Source organism: Alligator sinensis, unplaced genomic scaffold, assembly GCF_000455745.1.
Source record: "Alligator sinensis unplaced genomic scaffold, ASM45574v1 scaffold1086_1, whole genome shotgun sequence".
NCBI lineage: Eukaryota > Metazoa > Chordata > Crocodylia > Alligatoridae > Alligator > Alligator sinensis.
In genome coordinates this window covers 124581-140907 of record NW_005842600.1, presented here as the reverse complement: position 1 = coordinate 140907, position 16327 = coordinate 124581, and the positions used below count along the sequence as shown (strand labels likewise).

General features: G+C 46.2%; 1 protein-coding gene across 2 annotated transcripts in view; it reads left to right on the top strand.

Annotated features, from left to right (window-relative positions):
* Positions 1 to 14: 14 nt before the first annotated feature.
* The window catches only part of IGF2BP2 (insulin like growth factor 2 mRNA binding protein 2), a 114282-nt gene continuing 97969 nt past the window's right edge, over positions 15 to 16327 (top strand). For both annotated transcript variants that reach the window (XM_014524361.2, XM_006032977.3), the window contains exon 1: positions 15 to 68. In XM_014524361.2, coding sequence (XP_014379847.1) covers positions 34 to 68 — 35 coding nt within the window. In that variant the 5' untranslated portion in view covers positions 15 to 33. The remainder of the gene's footprint in view (positions 69 to 16327) is intronic.

Sequence of the window (16327 nt, the reverse complement as noted above, 5' to 3'; positions counted from 1 at the left end):
GTTGCATTTAAAGTGGAGCTGCATGGCAAAGTCATGGAGGTGGACTACTCCGTCCCCAAGAAGCTGAGGTAAAGCCCGCGCCCTCCCCCGCGGCTCCTGCCCCAGCCACTGCCCCTGCCCTGCCCCGGGGGCACCGGCGGGGCTGGGGACAGCTGCGTTTTTACTTTCATTATGGGCCACCCGAGGCACAGCGGCGCCCGGCTCGGGCTGTCCAGCCGCTGGGACTTGTTTACCGACTTGGAAAAGTCTCTAGCAGCCCCCCCCGCCCCCCGTGCCCAAAGCGCGCCCTGGCAGCGCCAGCCTGGCCCCACGGCTCCCTCCTGACCCTACCCGCTGAAATCCCCCCCAGCCCCTGGCGCTGCCCGTGTGAGGGGGGGGGGGGGGGGGGTTGGGTTTTGTTGTTTTTCGGGCTCTGCCATGGCTGAGCACCGCTGGCGGGCGGCGTGATGCGGGCTGTGTCCTCCATGCCGGCCTGCCCACCAGGCGCTGGGGGCCACAGCACCTTGGCTCGGCTCCGGAGAGCCCCAGCTGCTCCAAGCCAGGTTGCGGGGCCACGGCGGCCTGGCCCGAGCCTCCCGAAAGGCTGGTCCGGTGGAGGCGCCAGGGTGGGGAGCGGGAGCGGGACCACCCCAGGGTGGCACTGAATGCGGTGCAGCCTAGATGGAGCGCTCTCTGTGCGCGCAGGTGAAGCTGCCGCTAACCCCCGGGTTGCATTGTCTTTGCCTTCTTTTTTATTCCGGCTGCGGGCAGTGACATGTCTCCCCTTGGTGGCTCTCCTGATTTGAGATGTGACGCGTTCATAAAAGCCTTTTTTATTTTTTTTTGTTTGGTGGGGTTTTTTTTGTTTTGTTTTGTTTTGTTTTTTCTTTTTTTTTGGTGGCCATTTGGGTTGGGAGGAAATTAAGGCGAAGCCCTTGATCCTCCCAACTCGGATTTGATTTTAGACGTTGTTCTAATGCTGGCAATAGAAGCAACTGTTATTGTTCTACTGGGGCAGCTGTTTAGCACAAACTTCTGTAAACTGACAAGGTTTGCTGCTAATGTAGGGGCAGGCAGTTTTTAATCTTCATAAATACAGCTGCGGGCAATGTAACAGATACAGGGGTCTAGCAATTCAAATGGTTCCAACAGGAGTGGTTGTGGGGTTTTTTTTGTTTTGGCTTGGGCTATCTCTTGCAGGGATGGTAATAATATTTAAACTGCATTTGGAAGGGAGAAAGTTGCGTGTACCATTTTGACTCGAGTTTTTCTTCTTTTTTTTTTTTTTTTTTGAGAGAGAGAGCGAGTTCTGGTCTGTTAACGTAGGACTGTGTCCCATGTTGGTGAAACTTTTTGAGCAGGGGAGAAATCCTCTTCTCATCCCATGTATTGAATTCAAAGAAAGTGCCACGAGAGACTGACGTCACAACCCTTAAAGAGTGATGGGATCAAATATGGCAGGGCACTTCTGAATGTGCAGTCTTACTGGGTGTTTTCCTGCTCTGAATCTCCCCAGTGATAGGCAGGAAGATGAAAACTTCAACACCAGTTTCTCCTTGAAAATACCTTTGTTGCCTGCTAGATACTGCAGTAGTTCCAAGGCTTGGGATGTGTTGTTTGCATTTGATGCGAGCTTTGTACAGAAGCATTACAAAACGGAACGCAGGGTTTTGCTTTTACCAACGGGAGGTCTCCCCTTCCTTTTCACGTATTTACAATTACTTTGGTCATTTGAAGGATCCTTGACTTGAACCTTTTTACCAGGTGTTTAGAAGATTGAATCTCAGGATATGTAGGATGTGTAATTTATTTATATTTTTAATTAAGTGTGTGTGTGGGGAGGAAGCCTAGAATTTATTCTATAGCTGCAATGTTTTTTGAGCACGTGTCTGTGTAAAATGTCCATGTTTTGTGATTCAGTGGAAATGCAGGCTAAGTATACAGACTGCATACAGGACTCTCAAATGTGTTAACTTAGTGCTGCTGCTATTTCAGTCTCATACTGGAGGTTCTCAGTGTGGTGATTTTTCAAGTAGTATTTTCAAAATACATGGGAAGTAAGCGTGTACAGTCAAAGCTCCGTGAGAAATGGTTAATGTTTGGCAGCATGTATGACATGGCTCCTAACGCACATATGTGAAGGATGTGGCAGTGTTGGGGTTTCTTCTACAATGAACACGCACAATTCTACCTAAAACAACAAAACAAAAAACCCCCAAAAGTGGGGAAAAAGCCATACATAGTGTTTCGAAGCAACTAAATCTCTTCAATAACTTTTTCTCGGCGTTCTTGCACTTTTAGGACTTTTGTTAGAATGACAGAGTTAGATCCCTGTGAGTTAGAAGCACAGGTCTCTGGGGAAGGCTTAGTTTCCACGTCTGTTACTTCATGTTGCATTAAGAAAAAAGATGTGAACTGTGATTTCATCCTTACTGCAGCCTTAGTAACTGTGGGAGGGAAGAGGGGGTGGTGAGGGAGGGGAGGTCCTAATGTTACCTATGGGGGGAAAAAAAATCACTGCACAGTCCAGAGAAAAATGTTCGTATTTCTGTTGCCCCCCTCCCCAGCCCTTTAATTTTACTCTCCTTTCAGCTGCGCCCAAGTTCTCTACTTCAGCTTGGAACCTTGATTTCTTTTAATTGTTGAAATCTGATTTAAATCTTGTCTTTCCCCACCCCCCTCTCTCAAAATATAGTTGGGCTGTGTTTTATGTACTTTGTCAGTCTAGTGGTGTATCAATAAGGTTGGACTTTTCATCCTGTTTTTTATTACGTTATTTTGACCTGGAATATGGGCTCTCACAGTTGTGCCTTTGGTTTTTCAATAGGTGCCCCTTGAAGTATTCTAGTGTTTGTGGAATTTCTGTATCAAGGCAAATCTCCCATGTAGCTTTTAGGAGTTGCCCAAATTTTGCTGCTCTTGCCCTGTGCTCACAGGATTCAGGCAAAATTCCCCTTGGCTTTGGAGGGGGATTGTTTTTAATTAGATGTGTAGTATTTGAGGACTTTCCATGTTATATAGATGATGTTACTCTCCTATCGTTTTAATACCATGTGACCATAATGTAGTGAATATACCCAGGGGGCACCTCTCCTGATCCCTAGATTTGGTCCAAGCTGAGTTTATATAAAATATTCTAAAATGTTTTGGGTCCAGGTTTGTTTTATGCTTTATTGGTTTTGGTTGACACACTTTATGCTGTGACATGTTTGGACTGGGAGTGCAGCATTTGAATGGTTTTGTGTTGGATTTAATTGAAGAAGGGAAACCTGATAAGATGTCTGTTAAAATGTGTTTGAAATCTCTCTGGATGTGCAGACAGTAAGGTTCATTTGTACTGCTAGGTTTAGTTAATAGAATTTTCTTGAGTGTCTTCAGGAACTGTTTTGCTTTTATTTATTTCCCACCCCCCCAAAAAATACAAAATAAAATGACATCCATTCTAATCCAAAGGTGTTTACATAGCTTAAAAAATAGTGTAAAAGGGTTAGATGCAGCTCTGTAAATTGATTTCTGCACATCTCCACGTGGTAACACAGACCTGTTGGAGGTGAGCGAGCTGGTGGGGGGGAATATCATGAAGTACTGCAGGAAAGTCTGTGACTTTACCTTTCATGAGTTAAAGCCCAGCAATTGTGTTCTCTCTCATGCAAATGATTTTTGTCTCCTATAGGAATGTTAAAGAAAACAGTATCCCAATTGTATTTATTTGTATGTACAACATTGTGTATAGGCAAACTCAGTTTTTAAAAACCCACTTTATTATAACATCAATTTTAAATCCATTAGAAACAAAGAATACATTATTTGGTTAAAATAGGATGTTATCAGCCTGTTTCAAGAATCTGCTGAATTGGAAATGTAACATTTAAAAGAAATTTTGCAACTGTGCTTTTAATTGAGATTTGTTATAGTTTGAAACTATGATTATTAATTATAGTCACTGAATACCTGATTAATATTAATAAATATTAAACAATTATGCATTTTTTGTGAAATACTAGAAATACCAAAAAAATCACTACAATGTTAAATCTAATGTAGTGTGTATTTGGCAGAAATAAAACAGATCAATTTGGTAAAGAGTGAAATATAGCAAGTAATTCAATTTAGTGTTACCATAATGCTTTTAATTCTTAGCGTCTTTATTGCTCTTTTGTTTTAAGCTTCTAAATTATTTTTAAGTGTGAAAAACAAGAGCACCAGGAACATGTAGAACAATGGACTGAGCAAGAGAATGAGAAGAACCTTTAATTCTAATTTAATACCAAATTTCTAAAATATTTAAATATTTAGACCATTTAAAAATATTTTATTTGTGCTATTGAATAGCAAACTGGTGGTGGATGCCTGTTCTGTTTTACGTAAAAAAAAAAAAAAAAAGAAAAAAAAAAAAAGAAAAAGAAAATGTCTAATGTATACCCATCTCGTTTTTAAAATCAAGTCTGCCCAATGTAATTTTCATTTAAAAATGTACAATAACTTTCCAGGTTTATTTAGAAAAAAGAAAAAAAGGCAACGACTTTTAGTGAAGTCTTTCAACTTTAAAAATCCTCCCATGCACGTGGCATGTTCTGGGCATCCCCTTTTATTGTTTTCTGTGGATATAGAGCCAGTTGCACAAGAGATAGAGGCAAAGAATACCTGCCAAAATTTCGCTTGTGGATCTAATCTTAGGATGGCTCGAGGAGTAATGATATTTCTCAGTTTTCAAAAGTAATTCTCCTCAGATCTTACCTGCTTTTTAAATATCGTATTAGAGAATGTGAGGGCGAAAGTTAACGTGTCTCTGCAAAATTTGAAGCCCTCGTTAAATAATTTGCTGTTGTTTTTAACAGGAAAAGGAACATTAACGTGGTGTATGCAGATCAATTCTGATAGAAAATTGCATAAAAGTTAAAAAAAAAAAAAAAAAAAAAATTGACCATTTGCTCTATTTACTGAGGAAGATTGTACAGATCTCTGTGTTTTTGCCTAAATGGGGGAAGCTGTACATTTTGGAAGTGATTTTTCCGCATCGAAACTTTTTCTAACTATATGATGCTTAAATGTGAATCACCATTCCAGTCTGAAAAAACGACTGTTCACAACTGTGAGAGCACTTGCCCAAAATGGTTAGAGGCGATGGTCTCAGCTTTGTGTGCAATTTCCATGATTCATTTTCATGGTAGCTGTTTGAAGTAAAGCAATATTCTTTTAAAAAATAGGCAGGACTCTTAGGGTGTAAGATAGGCAGAGTCTTGGGACAGCAAGGCTTGTTAAATGCTTCAGTTGTGGCATACCAAGGGGCAGAAGGACATGACACAAAGAAGAGTGGGCTGCCAATAGGCTAATATAATGACCATCCAGTTGTTTGGTTCAGTTTGTCCTTGACATGCAGAATTGTGACATAAAGGATCATCTTACATGTAAATCATGTTACTGTTTTAGCCAAGGAAGTTCAGCCCTCATCAAGGGAAGGGAAGTCCAGTCAGGAGAGACTGACAGACCTCTTACATCTTTAGTTTCTCCCTCCTTCCTTTTCCTCTGCGCTGTCCTCTCCACACACAGAAGTGATCTTGCGTGGGATACAATGAAAGAAAAACCTGACTTGGCTGATCTGTGAATGCGTTACTTTTTCAAAGCCCATTCAAGCAACATTTTTCAAATGTTAATCAAAGATTTAAATGTCAGCTCCACCGCTGGAATTCTAGAAATGAGCGGGACAGACCCTGGGCATTCTGTGATACAAAACTTAACCAGGATTGTTACGAGAGAAAGAGTATTGACATGGGCTGGAAGAGGATGTTACAGAGACTAGGGGAATTGAACCTCATTGCAGCATGTCTCCATCTTGAGAGTGTCTGATGGTATAAAGAAAATCATTTGAATTTTATTTGCTTTTTTGCACAGGGCTCAATTTAGGCGCAATTAAATTCGAGTTATTCGGCTATTAAAGAATGAGACAGCACGTGTGTACCTACCATGCAGGGTTGTAGTGAAATTTAATTAGTGGGTATTTGCCCCATGTTTTGCAGATGTGAGTTGCTGCATTGCTAAGTATTATTATTTTAGGCAAACAAAATAGCTAACACCTTTGTCGCACTGAAAATATGCATTTCCTCCCCCAAGTTTACTATCATTAAAATATTAAAAAAAAAAAAATCTTTTACTTTACAATTTCCCTGGTTGCTAGCAAACTTGTAATTTTCATTTGGTGGCATGTATGTGTTCTATTTTAGGCAGCCAAATTGCAGTGTTCTTTCAGCATTATTTTTAAGGTCTTATTTTTTCTTTTTTGATCATGAACTTCATTCTGGCTTTCCACATGTTGTTAACAGGGAGAGAGAATAGTTGCAATTTTTTATGTATGGTACTGTGGGAAGAAACTGCAGGAATTATCACATGAGATTCTCAAATGGAGGACTAAAAAGCTTGAATGCTGCTGCTTAATTTTTTTTTTCACAGACCTTGTCTCCACTCAGTGTTATTTCATCACGTACAATTTTAGTCTTGTCCATTTTTAACTGGTGAAATGTAGTGCTTTTTTCAAGTTGTTTTCTTCATTTCCAAACGCTGGTTTATTTGACATTACTTTTTGTCCTTCTGTTTTAGCTCCCCCCCACACGATAAGGAGTTTTTATCTTTAAAAAAAAATCTTTCACCTACTACTGAAGAAGTGTTTTTAAATTTCTAGTGTGGTATTAATTTGCTTGTCCCACTGTCATTCTATATAGACATGGTGTGGAACTTTCTCTGTAAGTGTAATATTTATTGTGGGGGGAGGGGATAGATCTGCATGCCAACACCTATTTCCACATACCCCCCATAAATCTATCCGATGAACAGAAAAATGTTTCAGCCCCTGAATCTGCAGTTTATTTTTAAAAAACATAGTTTTCCCCCTGCTGGGTTAAGACAAAAAGGGAAACCCTTGGAGAAGCTGTCAGAAACAGATGTGTGAATCTCTCAGCTTTATCTGTTGTGTGCATATCTCCCCTGCCCTCCTTACAGTGAAAGCTTATGTTTGCAGCTAGGTGGGTTAACCTGTTACAATCAGGTGGGTTATGAGATGGGAACAGGAAGAAAAAAGTATAGTTCCTAAGAAGCAGTGTGAGATCTTCTTCTCTAAATGCCTTACTTGGGGGAGCAGGAGCTGAAAGGTTGATGAGAACTGAGGAAAAAGCCATGGCTATGTTTCTGCTGCCCCAAAAGTTGCTCAGCAAAGTACACTGCTTGTCACGGCAGTAGGTTTTCTTCCTTCCAGTTTGCTTTGTTCTTGACTTTGTTCCCCCTTTTCCTCCTTTGTTTTACTGCTGAGGTGTAAGTTTTGCAGTAGAATTGAGAGGAAAGGGAGTTGAAATTGTGCTGCCTTTGATGGCCCCACCTTTATTGCTTTCAGAAATCTCTTCTTTTTATAAAGTTGCGAAGATGTGACCAAACTGGAGAGGGCTCAAATTGCATTGGATAGTTTGTTGCAAGAAGCTGTGGTAAATGCCAAGCCTAAATTAAGAAAAGCCATTGTATGATGTTAATTAACTTAATCAAGGCAATTAAGCACAGGGTTGCTGGAAATTTTATATGGGCAGTAACCTGGATTTACAGCAGAGACTGGAGAGCTAGAAGGAAACTTTTTTTTTCCTAAGAACTGCCTTTGGTCCTGTCCTAGGTAGCTGCTTTACAGAACTCCCTGTAGCCCTACACCATAATTTTGTTAGCTGCCATTGCTGCAAAGTGACCTTCTTTTACCAGTTTCTTACCTGGCTGCATGAAATAGGGTTCGCTGTACATCTAGAATGGACATTCTTTTGCAGAGGGCTGGAGAGGGGAGAAAACAACTAAAGCCCCTTTATTTGGTAACGTTTAGGACTAATGTATAACTTCAGTATCCCCTCCCAACCCAGCAAAATGTTGGCATTTATAATTTGGAGGAACTTGACTCCTTCCAGAAGGAATCTGTCTGGTATGTTATAACTCTGGGCGGTGATGTCATTCTCTTATATTCAGCTCTATTTATATATAGCTCATCGATAGGAACTTCTCTCGAATCAAGGATAGGAGTAACGTGTTCTCTTCCCCCAGTCATTTCTGTTTGGTCCATTCAGACTGCAAGCTCTCTGGGGCAGGGAGTTTCCCTTGTCATGCATTGGCCGAAGTGGGTATCAGCCCTGGCTGGTATTACCACAGTGCAGGCTGCAGACAGTGATGGGAATGCCCAGTTGCCATCACTTGGATGTTAGGGTGGGTTGCCCAGAGAGCTAGTTTCATAGCTCAGGACTTCAGTGTAGAAGTGACATGTGCAGAAAATTTGCTCAGAGGAGAAATGCCCTTGTGAGTTTCAGATTCAGGGACTTGTTGGGTACAGCTGGCTCTCCTACTTCCCCAGCTGAAATGCAGAGGGCAGAAAGGCAGAGAATGGCAACAGTAGTAATTTAATGCTGAAATGAAAGGTGCTGGATGCTGATGATGTGCTGTGCATCTTGCCCCTTTCTCCCCTGCCCAGTGTTGCCTGGCATTGCTGTGGGAACTGCTGCAGCCCAGGTTAAGGCATTATGAAGAGAATGGTGCCATGCGGCATGAACGCTCCCCAGTGGTGGCTCTCGCAAGGTGGCATGGAGCAGCAGGCAGAAGGGGAGATGCTGCTGGCTGCCTGGCTTAGCAGTGAAATGGGAAGGAAGAGTCTGGCTCCGGGAGCTCTGGCTGTGCCTGGATTTGTGCTGTGACGGTAGCAGTCCCCTTCTGCAGATCGTGGCATGGCTGGCACCTTCCTTCTGCTATTTCCTTCTGCTGTAAACAGATCAGCTGTGGTGCGGGTGCAAGCTCAGAGCTGTGCTTCTCTCTGCCTTCATTGCTTTCTGTCAGACCTTCCTTGACACCTCTCACTCAACCACGCTGCCCGTCAGCCCCAGCTGGCTTTGCCAGCCTCCCCTGAGGAGGGTCATCACAGCCCTAGATTCAGCTCAGCTCACTGTGCTGGCCACTCCCTGTCCTTCCAGCTGGCCCTTCGTACCTTTTGCATTGCTCTTTGCCCCTTCCCTGGAGTCTGCCCGGTGTCTGTGGCCCTCTCTGTTCTGCCATCACAACCTCACTGTCTTCCCTCAGCTGCCTTCCTCCCTCTGTGCCCCCAGCTGCCTCCTCTGCTTCTGCTCCCAGGGCTGGGCAGACTGGAGAAACCTGCAGGATCCCTGCCAGTTGCTGTCCTTGTCAGCTGGTTCTCCTTTCTACCTGCCCCCTGGGAGCCCTGCCATGGAGCCCCAGCCCTCTCACCCACTTCCCTTGCTTTTCTCCTTAAAGCTACTTCCTCTGCTTTGTCCCTGGTCCTACTGGGGTCTTGCAGAGAAGGGAGCTGACCTGGTGAGAGCCACTTCCTCACCTGCTGCCTCCTCTTCGCTAGTTTTTGACTTGGTCTCTAGCCTGGTGTCCCAGGCACACCTCACTCCTTTTTCTGCTGGTTTGTCATCTCTTCTGTTTGCTCTCCTTACATGAGGGGGAATGTGGTCTTCTCCCTTAAGAAGCCTTGCCCTTGTCTCCACTTGGTTCACAGGTACCATCCTATTCCTCCCCTGGCCTCTCCCTGAAGCTGCCCTTTATAGGTACCTTCTTGATCATTCCTCCTCTCAGTTCCTTTAGGGATCCCACCACCATCTGACTTCTGCCCATTTCCCCCACCTGTGCTGTGCTCAGCCAAGTTGCAAAGGACCTGCTTTGGGGCTTGCCTGGTTCTGGCCAGAGCCCTTGCTGCGGGGAGGGATGGCTGGCTGGCCTGGAGCCATTGTGTTGGCTCCGTGTCACCTGGGGAGTTCTTCAGGGCCAGGGTTAATTCTGAGCTGGTCCACAGGGCTTCATCAAGCACAGGTGGAGTGAGAGAGAAGCAGGGTCATGGCACTGCCCTCCCCATCAGGCTTTCAAGTTAGCATACGTGGCTGTAGAGTGGACGCTGCTGTATGCACTGTCCAGTGGAAAATCTAGGCTGGGACTGTGGAGCCATGTATCACATGTTTACCCAGGGCTGTGTGGTTCCCAGACTGTAGGCATTTGGGGGCAGGATTAGCATCTTGTTCTTGAGCCCATACAGGTAGTTGCTAGTCTGTGCAAGCTTTTTCCCAAGCAGATCAGGGGTCCCAAATTTCAATTGCGGAGGAGCCATGAACAAAGCTCGTAAATTAACAGGCTTGAGCCAACTGGTAATTATGGAGCCGTGAACTCCCAACTGACCGTGGTAGGAGCATAATGTCTTTATGAATGGCTTTTGATAGCATTAGGCAGTTCAAGAAGGAAATAGTGCCATGTGGCTTTTGTGACATGGCAGTTACTGAATGAACCAGCCTGGGGAGGAAGAGGGAGGAGCCGGCTTGCTTTGCAGAGAGCAGAGATCTAAGGCTCTTTCTTAACAGAGGCCTGATGTTTGCTGGGTCAGCTCAATGGCAGGTGTGCATGTGTCTGGCAAAGAGCAAATGGCGCTGAGCAGCGCGAAGTGGATGCGATAAAAAAACTCAGGCTTCCCAAATAACCTCCTCTCCCCACCAGAGAGAAAGAGCCACTTAGGAAGTAACATTGACATCCCAAGCCTCAAGTGAATGATGACACTGTGCAAGTTGCTTCAGAGCTAGTTTCTCGCCGAGTTCTACAACAGCGTTTGGCAGTGAAGCTCAGGTGAGTCAGTGGTACTGAATTCAGGATGGCACCAGAGACTCCACTGGGAAAACAAGGCAAGGATCATGTAGAGAAAGACCCCGACATCTTCCTTGAAAGTGTAGACGTCGTTGAGTGTTATCGTCACTCACCTTATCGCTGCCTTTGTCTCTGCTAGTGGGGACACAAGAGCAGTGCTTTTCCATGGAAGCAGATCAGAGTGCAGCCGCTTATTGGTATTGCAGAGTGGTGTTTTTTGGCACGTTGAAAATCTGGGTTCTGGAAAAAGGTACAGGGAAGAAGCCAGGGTGGAAGCAGTCTCAAAGGACTTCATAGGTATTCACCATTAATATTCTCCTACTCAGAGCTGCAGCACTCTGTGCATTTTATAAGGGTGAATCTGATAACAGTTGGAAGTTGAGTGCTGTGAAATAAACTCCCTTAAGGAATTATAGAGCCACAGGGTTCAGACTCCAGTGGGAGTTAATGGACACTTTTGCAGCTTGTATCCAGAGTTCTGACTTTTATGCTTCCTTGTTAAGCTTATCAGGGGGAAAAAAAAAGGCTTTTCTGATAAACGTGTGCTGGGATATCTGTGGGCCCAATCCTGCTCTGCTGGCTCATCAAATTCCTTGAATGCAAACTGCAATGGGAGTTTGGAGTGTGGAAAATCAGTACTGAGCAGAGAGAGAGAGTCAGTTTGTCTGTCTGTCTATCCCATGTGTACAAGTACTAGTCTTATAGCTTACCCTTCTTTAGTTGGACTCTGCTAAATTTCACCCTAATTTGTACCAGTCACATTCATGCCTCTAAAAAGCAATCCTTTTAAAAGAAATGTTACTAACTTCCTAGTACTAATTGTACATGAATGCAAGGCTGGATCAGCAGGAGGGATGCTATGATAGCCTGTATTCCTGATGTAAACAAGCCCCATTTTCACACTTGCACTGTGGTCTTTGCTCAAGAGTAGGGTGCTGCTCTGTTCCATGCAGCCTTGAATAGCCCTTGGACTGGCCAGTGTGTGTGTGTGTGTGTGTTTGTTTCTTCTTCCCATTTGTTTTACTTTCTGCACGTGTAGCCAGCTGCTGTTTCCCAGGTGTATGGAGATTAGCCCTCCTTTGTTTTGCATTTTTGGTTGCCCAATAACCAAGATCCCTCTTCCTTGCTCTGCAGTAAAGATAAAAACTTTTCACATGATTCCTTTTGCCAGCAGTGAGAGTTGTTTTGCTGTCTGTGTAACTGGGTGAGGTCTTATTTTTCCAAAGTTATGCCCTGTTGTGGTTAGACATGGCCTATAAGTGGAAAATGTATCTATCTGCTTTTTTTATCACAGATTTTCCATACGAGGTGCCACCTATTATACTGTACCTGTGACCAGATTCTTTTCAAGGGTCAGTCCATGGGGTTCAAAATTCCACCCCTGAAAGAGGCAATCTAGCCTTGACTTTTCAGTGGTTCTTGCATGTGGGCGTGTGTACAAATGTGAGTGGTGTTGGGGTTACAGAAGACTCCTCTGACTTACCACAAAGATTTGTCTAGGGAAAGCTTAAAGGAAGAAATGTTTCAGGTATTTGTGGTGCCCATCTTTGCTGCTGCTGATTGCACAAAAGTCTAGGCCTGATTTATACTGAGACATTGCTGGAATAGTTCTGCAGGGACAGCTATATGGAGCAGTTGGAGATGCAGATATGGTGGCCAAAGAAGTATTTTTGCAAGTATAGCTTATTCCACGTCAATGAGCCAAACAAGCTGTAAGTGAATTTCCGCTAGGACTTTTGCAGCCTATCTGTGTTGTAAAGAATCACATTCTTGCCCAGTGGAGCTGAGCTGTAAAGCCTGTAAGTGGGGGCCTGGCCTTAGACATGCTAGTCAACTGCAAGGATCTGAACACTCTTTATATCAAGAAGCAAAGGAGGGAGCGACTGGGGTGGAAGGGGGATGTGTATGGAGAAGAAGAGATGGCAAAGCATGGTCGATGCTTTGAAGTGCAGCTTAATACCCAAAGGTACAGGAACTTTGAAGCCCTCAGCAGGCATTATTTGCCATATGTGCCTCTAGGTCAGGGGTCAGCAACCCCCGGCATGCATGCTGAGCATGGCGCACACAGCCATTTTGCTCGGCATGCCACTGACAGCCCCGGCTCTAAGCAGCTGCTGCCAGCCACGGAGCCCAGGCTGCTCCCAGCAGGCGGCTGGGAGGCTGCAAGCCCTACTACAAGCAGACCAGGCTCTTTGGGTCAGCTGCAGCTGTGAGGCTGCAAACAGCTGCGCCAGGCATGTTGGCACTCTGGCATCTTCCAAGGTAGACACTGTGGTTTTTTTTGGCACTCCAGCCAAAATACGTTGCCTGCCCCTGCTTTAGGTAGTAATTCATGGCAGTGCTTTATGGTCAGATGCTGTTTCTGAACCATGTATAGTTTCAGTCCCCTGCAACCGGACATCTTCTGGCTGGAGCCGAACCCCAAGGGGCTCCTTGTCGGCGTGGAGCAGGACAGAAGGACTGGCACTCCATGTACAGCTCCAGGCTGTTGCCCAGTGCCAAGGGACAGCATCTCTTCTACTGCAGGTATTCCTGGCAGCAAGGGTCAGAACTGCCTTTAGGAGCCCTTCCATTGGCAGATCCCCTCTGCAGCTTGCCCAGGCAGGGCCTGGCTACAGTCACCGCTCTGGGAAGCAGTGTTGTGGCTGTGGTCCCCTTGGGCAGAGTCCAAGTATCTTTCTGCTGGGGACACCAGCCTTTTCTTTGCCCCATTTCTACATGGAGCTGGTGGGGAATTTCCTTGGGAAATGCCGTCCCATTCAAAACTTCTCATTACTGAGCTCTCCTAAAGGCTTTGCCCTATGGGAGGATGGCTCCTGATCCACCTGTGTTCGTAATGTGCTGCCATTTCCTGGCCTCCTTCTGTAGCTCCAAATGTACATTTGAGTGTACCCTGGTGACCAGGACGGGTGTCAGATAGCTGTAACCTAAAACAGCTCAGGCCCCGCGTGCTGGTGAAATGCTGTTCACAGCAGCTAGGAATAACAGATTGGCTGAAATGTGCACCACTGTCCCCTCTTGAAGAAGAGACCTGCCTCCAAGCATGTGATTCCCTGTAGACTGCCCTTTTGAGCAGGTGGCTGTGCTCTTCAGCAGCATTCTCCCTTATCTCATGGGCTGGCTGGTCTGTGAGGGGTAGGATGCCCTGGTATCTAGCCTATGGTATCATTGCTTGTTGTGTAGCAGACAACTGTGGGGTTCATGATGTGTAGCCTCAGCCACCACTCTGGGTCATATTGCCTGTCCCTATGGGAGTGTCTAGGGATTTATTTATTTTTGTTTCTCAAAAGTCTTGATACCAGCCTCTGATTCAGGCCACGTGTCTGCTGGTGAGTGTATATGCCGAGTCTCTGTGCCATACTGTGGGGGTGAGTGTACAGGTCATGTGCCAAATCGAGGAGGGGATGTACCAACTCATCTGTTTATGCCATGCCCTAGGGTAGGTGTACAGGCTATGTATATATGCCATGCTGTAATTGGGTGCATACAGGCCATTATTTGGGATTGATGTGTGTGCCAGGTGTCCGTGCCAGACTTTGGGAAGAGTAAACAGGCCCCTTGCCTACTTCCCATTATGGGGTGGGTATGTAGGTCACATGCCTACAGTTGTGCTCTGGAATTGGGTGCACAGGCTGCAGATCTATTCCTTGTTCTGTGGATGGGCATACAAGCTGTGAGCCAGATCCTGTTCTTCTTTCTAGGTGTTTAAATGGGATCCTTTTCTATGCTGCTTGAGCTCCTACCTAATGAACCATCCTCTTAGCTTTAAGGCTAAAACAGGACAAGCAGAGAGCTGAAGGAAGCTGCCTTAAACATTCATCGTTTTTCAGGGGTAGCAGAATAGGATCTCATTTATGCACCTAAGTGGACCTGATAAGTGGAATAGGATCTGACCTATGTGCCATACTTTTGGGTGGGTACAGACCATGTGTCCATGGCAGGTTTGGGTAGGGCAGTGCAGATTAATTTTTATATGGAAATACCGATGAGGAATCACATTGGACTGATGTCAGAAAATTTCCTCATCTGCCCTCGGCTGCCAGCCTATCTACCTGCTCAAAAAGAACATAGGCTTGTGCCTGTCCCCTTTATTCAGTGGCCAGTGCTATGCTGCTTTGATTCAAACAACAGATTTATTTCTGGCCCTGACAGGGCAAAACACCTTTCTTTCCTTTTTAATGTCATAGTTACAGCTGTGAAGTGGCTAAAAGCCATTTCCAGCTGTCATGTCGGGAGGGAAACTCTCTGTGCTGTCCTGGGTGCACAGGGGCAGTAAGGCTGTGGTGTCCTCTCCAGGCTCCTCTGCTAATATTTCAGAGGTTTTGCTCAGTTAGCTGAGGGGGCTGTGAGAGCCCTCCCACCCTGGGCCCCACCCTGACATGCCCAGCCACGCAGCCTGCCAAACTAGATTCCAAACCAGCTTTCTAGCAAGTAGGACTACCTTGGTTTAGGGGTTGTTCATCCTTAGAGGGAGGAAAAAAACAAACCCTATCTGATATTTTGTTGCCTTGAGTTTGTTTTGATCTCTCTCTCTCTGTGTTTTTCATAAGCTATTTAACGCTGTCCTTCTGAAACACTTGAATAAAGGGAACAGATCATAGAATCACCGACAATGAGGGTTGGAAGCAGGAGGTCACATCTAGTCCAACGCCCTGCTCAAAGCAGGACCAGCCCCAACTAGATCATCCAGCCAAGGCTTTGTCTAGGTGGGCCTTGGCCTCCAAGGATGGAGATGCCACCACCTCTCTGAGTAACTTGTTCCAGTTCTTTACTACCCTCCTCATGAGAGTTTTTCCTAATATCTAACTTCACCTTCCCTTGCTGCAGCTTGAGACTGTTGCTTCTTGTTCTGTCATCTGCCACCACTGAGAACAGTATAGTTCAGGGAAAGGCAAGTATTTGGGCCCATGGGCCCCATAGGCAATTCTGGAGAGCTGCCATGGGCCCCCCCAACAGCCCATGTGCCCTGCAGCTCCTCCCCGCCACCAGCAACAGCGCACAGCCCCAGCTCCAACCCCAAACCCAGCCTGCCCCATGCCTGCTCTGGATTTGCCTTGGCTGGGGTGGACTAGCTGGAGCCCGTGTGCACAGCTCCGACCCCAACCCACTCTGTGCCTGCTCCAGACTCGCTGCAGCCAGAGCTGGAACCCATGTGCACAGTCCCGACCCACCTGGAGTGGATCAGCTGGAACCCACGTGCTCAGCCCTGCCCCCGGCTTGCCCCACTCCTGTTCTTGTCCCGCCCAGTGGCAGTGGCTGAGCAGAAACTGCTGCTTGGTATGGGGGGGAAAAGCAGTCCCTCCCCCTCACTGCTGCTGGGTCCTTCTTGTTGCAGCTTCCCAGAGCCCATGCCTTGACTGCCCTGCGGTTCGTCTCTGCCACCATGACCACTGCCTCTGGGCCAGCCGGCAGGGTAGCAGTGGTAGTGCAGAGGAGCTACAGGGCAGCCTGGGCAGGTGGCTGCAGCAAGAAGGACCTGGCAGCGGGAAAGGGGAGGGGCTGCTTTTTCCTTGCTCCCAGCAGCAGCTTCTGCCCAGCCGCCACTGCTGCTGCTACTGCTCAGCATGGGCGGGTGAGTCTGAAGCAGGTGCGTGGGGCAGGCCAGGGTTGGGGTTGTGCACACAGGTCCCCACCAGTACCATGGAGCTGGGGCTAGCAGTGGCAGCAGCTGGAAGGAGCCACTGGGATCTGGGCTGGC